The 6,000-nt window shown below is 54.0% G+C and overlaps 1 protein-coding gene across 1 annotated transcript; it reads left to right on the forward strand.

The window, feature by feature from the left end:
- The first annotated feature begins 34 nt into the window (after positions 1-34).
- Positions 35-3,540, forward strand: GID8 (GID complex subunit 8 homolog). Its single transcript, XM_049777158.1, is given in 5 exon segments — positions 35-164; positions 1,194-1,390; positions 2,306-2,314; positions 2,317-2,508; positions 2,883-3,540. Coding segments are annotated over 5 exon segments (690 nt in total). The 5' UTR covers positions 35-46; the 3' UTR covers positions 3,057-3,540.
- Positions 3,541-6,000: the final 2,460 nt, after the last annotated feature.

The following is a 6,000-nucleotide window of genomic DNA, read 5'->3' on the forward strand; positions in this document are numbered from 1 at the left end:
CCCTTGCTTCATTTTTTTTTTGTTTTTGCTATAGAAACAAATCAGCATGAGTTATGCAGAAAAACCTGATGAAATCACAAAAGATGAGTGGATGGAAAAGCTCAATAACTTACACGTCCAGCGAGCAGACATGAACCGGCTCATCATGAACTACCTGGTCACAGGTAATGACTGTCCCTCCCTCCTGAGGAGGAATTTCTGTGTGGTGGATACAGTTAGAACTTCCCCTCTACTGGGATGAGACAGCCACATTGTGTCCAGGCATTGTGACCTTTGTGTACTGTCACACTACGAGCAGCCTTCAGAGAGGCTGAAGACTCTGTACTGCCCGTAATCAGAAACCAAAAGGGGGGCCGGGGCCATAGTGCAGCAGGTAGGACTCTTGTTTTATACATGGCCAACTCGGATTTGACCCCACTACCACTGAGGATTCCCTGAGCTCACCAGAACTGATTGCTGAGTACAGAACTAGGAAGCTAGCACCACAGGTATGGCCTCAAATGTCGGAAGAGCCCATGGCTGAATACTGGCTTTGCGCATAGGAGGCCCAGTTCAGTCTGGCAACCCACAAGCACAGGACTGGAAGCAGCCCCTGAGCACCACAGGATGTGCCCAAAAGAGGAAAGAAGCTGCTTCTCTGGACAAGATTGATTGTCCAAGTCACTGAGTCCTATGGCGTGTGTTGCCTTACATAGCTCAGGGTCTCCAGGTGAGGTGAGTGAGGCCTATGCTCTAGCACAGAGCACATCCCACCTCCTGGGCTCTGGGTCAGAGCAGTGAAGTCCATCTAGAGTATATTTACAGCTCCAGTCATGTTCTTCTGGCCCGTCTAATTAGACATAAGAACTTCCTTGAAGCTTCACCAAGTAGGATAGAAATGTGGGGGAGACTAGAGTAGTCTGTGCTGGGCAGGGACAGTCCTCCCTGTGCTTGGTGGGAAGAGACCCTCCCATAGCTGTGGCTGTGGGGTGGTTTCTCAGCCTTGATATGGAGCAACCGAGACCAGGCCCAGGCATCTTTCCCAGTTGGCCCACAGGTGTGCAAGACCTCTGTTCTGTGTCAGAAAACCACTGATGCTGAAACCTCAAAGAAAGTCAAGGGCTTCATGGAAATGATTTAACCAGAGTGAAGGATCCCCCAGAGGAGGAGACGGGCGCATCTCGCTTTCAAAGCTGCTCTTCTCTTGTTTGCAGAGGGTTTCAAAGAAGCAGCCGAGAAGTTCCGCATGGAGTCTGGGATCGAGCCGAGTGTGGATCTGGAGACTCTGGATGAGCGCATCAAAATCCGGGAGATGATCCTCAAGGGACAGATCCAGGAGGCCATTGCCCTGGTCAATAGCCTCCACCCCGAGCTCCTGGACACCAACCGCTACCTGTACTTCCACCTTCAGGTGAGCAGGACCAGTTTGCTATTGATTGTCTCAGAAATGCTTTATGGGTTGGGGGGCCAGGGCAGGTGGCACATCTGGTGGTGCTCAAGAGTCCTGGCTCTGCCCTCAGGGCTTATACCCAATAAATAGGATTTGTGGGACTTTATAGGATACTGCGCTTGGTCATATGCAAGGGAACCACCTTCCCTGCTGTTCTGCTTTCTTCAAACACCCTAACAAGTCATCTCTCACAGGCCTTCAGCACCCCCTTTCTGCCTCCCCCCCCAAAAAAGTTTTATGGGGCCAGAGCGATAGTACAGCAGGGTGGTTATTTGCCTTACATGCAGCTGACCTGGTTTAATCTCCAGCCTCCTATATGATCCCCCAAAACCCCTCCAGGAGTAAACCCTGAGTATCATCAGATGTGGCTCCAAAACAACAACAGAAAAAATGATTTCTTTTTATAAGGGGAGGGCCAACAACTGGCTCTGTGCTTAGGGGTCACTCCTTGCAGTGTTCCAGGGACACGAGAGTATAGTTGGCACCGGAATTGAACGCAGTCCAACCACATGAAAGTGTTGCCTTCCCCCATACTCTCCAGTTCCTAGAAGTGATTTCTTGCCTTAAAGTTGCCAGTGCAAGAACTCAGAGATACTTGCAATCGCTGTGTGGTGCTGGGACCACTGTCAGGCTGTGTGTGTGGGCTAGTGGGATCTGAGCCCAGCTGCATGCACAAGGCCCATGTCCCAGGGCCTGGGCCTGGCTGCGTGTGGGGGGCCAACATCCTGCAGGATCTGAGTCTGGCTGTGTATGCAGGGCCAGAGTCCCTCAGGGTCTAAGCCCAGCTGCTTGTGTGGGGCTGGTATCCCTTGCGGTCTGAACCTGTCTGCGTGTCCGTGGCCAGCATCCCGGGGTCTGAGCCCAGGTGCCTTTGAGCAGCAGCACTTGACTTGATCGAGCTGATCCGCCAGAGGGAGACGGAAGCGGCGCTGGAGTTCGCCCAGACGCAGCTGGCAGAGCAGGGCGAGGAGAGCCGTGAGTGCCTGACGGAGATGGAGCGCACACTGGCCCTGCTGGCCTTCGACAACCCTGAGGAGTCGCCATTCGGGGACCTCCTGAACATGATGCAGCGGCAGAAGGTGAGCCGCCCTGAGCACTGCCCCCCCCCATCCTCCCTCAATCCGCAGGGACTGTCCAGGCCACTTGCTGCAGCCACTGGCCTTGCTCCTCTGCCCGCTGCAATTCTGTGGCCTTTGGGTTTCAGCTCCTCATGGCTGCTCAGCACAGGCTCTCCCAGCCAGTGGGCCTCACTCTGCTGGGACCATTGTGTCCCTGCCAACCGCCTGCCTGTTAGGCCGAACCTGAGCCCCACTTGACCCCCACTCCTCTGAGCCTTGTTCCTGGCTTTTGTCACGTGCCAGGAGTTCCCCATTGTGTCAGGCAGGAAGGGGGTTGCACCCCATCCCTCTGGCTCTGGGAGAGCGTGGCTAGAACAGCAGGCACTTCATTGCAGGTATGGAGCGAGGTGAACCAGGCTGTGCTGGACTATGAGAACAGGGAATCAACCCCGAAGCTGGCCAAGCTGCTGAAACTGCTCCTCTGGGCACAGAATGAGCTGGACCAGAAGAAGGTCAAGTACCCTAAAATGACAGACCTCAGCCGGGGCGTGATCGAGGAGCCCAAGTAACGACTGCGGACTCGGGCGCTGCTTTTCCCCTTCTTTCCTTTTTGTTTCTCGACCCAGCATCTTTCTAAAGGGAAACACGACCGGCAAGGAGGCGATGGCTGGAGGGCTCCCCTGTGGCCGCTCGTGCTGAGGGGCTGAGGGCCGAGAGCAGCCCCTTGGCCCCCCCAAGCCTGATCCTGACCTTGCTTTGTGTGCATGGGCAGATGGCACCTCCTTCGGGTCTCCTTGGCCCTGAGTTTCCTCTGCGTTGTTTTCACAGGAGAGACTATAAACCTGTGAGTCTGTGGAAAGACTCAGCATTGCGTTTGACTGTCCCCCTGTCTGGGCTGCGTGTGAGAGGTGGGGTGTGTGCTTTTTCATTTTTAAATAGATATTTGGGTTCTGGAATTGGTGAGAGGCGGTCTTATCAGATCACGGAACCATCTCTTCTCAGCAGTTTTGTTGAAAATAAAGGTTTCTCTTTGATTTAAAAGAACGAGCAAAACGGACCCCAGAGAAAGTGGTGGACCCTTGAGCACACTGTTTCAGGGTTCCCTCTGTAGGCAGTGACAGCTCAAGTCCCCAAACTGGACATCGTTGGAGGGGGATCCTGCCCGCCTGTGCCCTTACAGAGTGGCTTGGAAGATGCGAGCGCATTTGGCTGACCTTAGTGCAGTGTCCGCGGGTACCAGCAGTTGTGTTGGCAGCTGGATCAACTCTACAGATGGTCCAGGGCATGGAAGGACCTGTGGCACCCAGGGCAGGTTGTGTAGGAGTTTCCTTTATCAGCTGGGCCCAACTTAGCCTGGCGTCTCTGCCCCTGGATGCTAGGCTTGCCAGTTGCCAGAACGTAGAAGTGACTGGCACTGCACCTTCCTTGGCTGTTAGCATTAGAGGAAGCTGTTGGCATTTTTCAGAACTATCCGGCCTTGGGCTTGCCACCCAGGAAAAGGGTCCTTCACTTTTCACATCAAGATGTCCACCCTCCCTTGCCCCTGGTCATTGTGAGCTTTCCTGAGAAGAGGAGGCTGGGGAGGGGCTCAGTGAACCCAAGCACTGATGTACCTACAGAACCCAGACCTGATTACTTGGCACTGCCTGGGGCACTAGAACACCATGTTGGCTGTCCAGTGGCCGTTGGCACTAAAGCAGGGACCAGGACAGATGACAGAGCAGAGACCAGTCAGTGAGGAAAGGCCAGTGAGCAAGCCTCTTTGCTCCATTGTTTCCAGTGGACAGGGCATCTCAGTGGTGCTCATGGCATTCTCCTGGCTCTGTGCTCAGAGATCACTACCTGTGGAGTTTGGGACCATTTGGAGTGCTGGGGACGGAACCCGGGTCACCTGTGTGCAAGGCAGCCAAGCTCTCTTCCCACTGCTATCACTCCAGCTCATTCTTAAACACATCTTGTGGAAAGTTCCTCCAATAGGGGGCCAGAGAGATAGCATGGAGGTAAGGCATTTGCCTGTCATGCAGAAGGTCGGTGGTTCAAATCCCAGCATCCCACATGGTCCCCTGAGCCTGCCAGGAACGATTTCTGAGCATAGAGCCAGGAGTAACCCCTGGCCACTGCCGGGTGTGACCCAAAAACCAAAACAAAATAAAAAGGGGGGGGGGGGCGGAGAGATAGAATGGAGGTAAGGCGTTTGCCTTTCAAGCAGAATGTCATTGGTTTGAATCCCAGCATCCCATATGGTCCCCCAAGCCTGCCAGGAGAGATTTCTGAGCATAGAGCCAGGAGTAACCCCTGAATGCTGCCAGATGTGACCCAAAAAAAAAAAAACAAAAAGAAAAGAAAAAAAGTTCCTGCAATCACTCACTATTGAAACCTTCTAGAGTCTTCAAGGCAGCTCTTAGGAAGATGGGCACAGTTCCTGAACACAGGAACTGGAGCAAGCAGAGCAAATGGGTTCCTGTTTATAGAGCCAAGAGTGAGGCCAGGTAAGGTAATGCCTCTCACAAACCTTGAACTCGAGCCCCAAGCCACTGTGAGTGTGGAGGCAGCACTGCTCTGCTGCATGGAAATGCAGGTGGGGCAGGCCCAGAGCACCCCATCTCTTTAAGTGATTAGCAACACCCTTTGCCCCATCTTCCCATCCTCCTTGGCCTTCAGATAACTAGTAGGAGACAGCAGCTGGGTGTGGATAACTGAAGCCCAAGGGTGGATCCCCCTGGAACTGCCAATGCCACATCCCGCCCTCCCTTATCAAGTGTTTGCCCATGGGGATGGCACCTATGAGGCCCACCCTGATACTCCCCTGAGCACTTGGCAGGCAGATCTAGTTCCCAAACCACACATAATCAGGATTCTCAGGTCTTGGCTACAGCAATGCCCCCCCCACTCCGTGCCCCTGCCAGCTGTCCACATCCATAAGTCCTTCCTGCCTCGGATTCTGGCCTCAGAGTCAGGCCCTCCAAATGAACACTAGGATAGAGAGGTGTCCCCCCCCCCCCCATCAAAGCTTGGATCTGTCCCAGAGAGGAGTCCCAAAACTGCTATGTGATTTCTCGGGGAGGCAGGTGGCACTTCTGTCCACTGGCACAGGACCTGCTATCTAGCCAGCCCCACTCTTCACAGCACAAACATCTGGTGTGGATGCTGCTGCTGGCCCAGGTCTTATGCCCGGCTGAGCCAGGCCAAAGAATGCCAGCCAGAAGCTCAGCAGCTACTTCTGGGGTCCTCAGGCATGCAACTAGGGGACAGGTAATTTCACCCTATGTGTGCTCCTCCATGTATGTACCCCTGTGTGAACCTCTTTGTGCATGCATGTGCCCATGTGCATGATTTGTGTGCCCCTGTGTATGTCCCAGTGCATGTTTTGCCCCTGTGTGTGTACTTGTGTGTTGTCAAATGTGTCCATGTGTCCCTGTTGTTAGCCCCTGTATGTGTACCCCCGTGTGTGCCCATGTGTGCACCCCTGTTCATGTGTCCCTGTGAGCTCTTGTGCCCATGTTTGAGCACAGG

The sequence above is a fragment of the Suncus etruscus genome, chromosome 7 (assembly GCF_024139225.1).
Source record: "Suncus etruscus isolate mSunEtr1 chromosome 7, mSunEtr1.pri.cur, whole genome shotgun sequence".
Taxonomy (NCBI): domain Eukaryota; kingdom Metazoa; phylum Chordata; class Mammalia; order Eulipotyphla; family Soricidae; genus Suncus; species Suncus etruscus.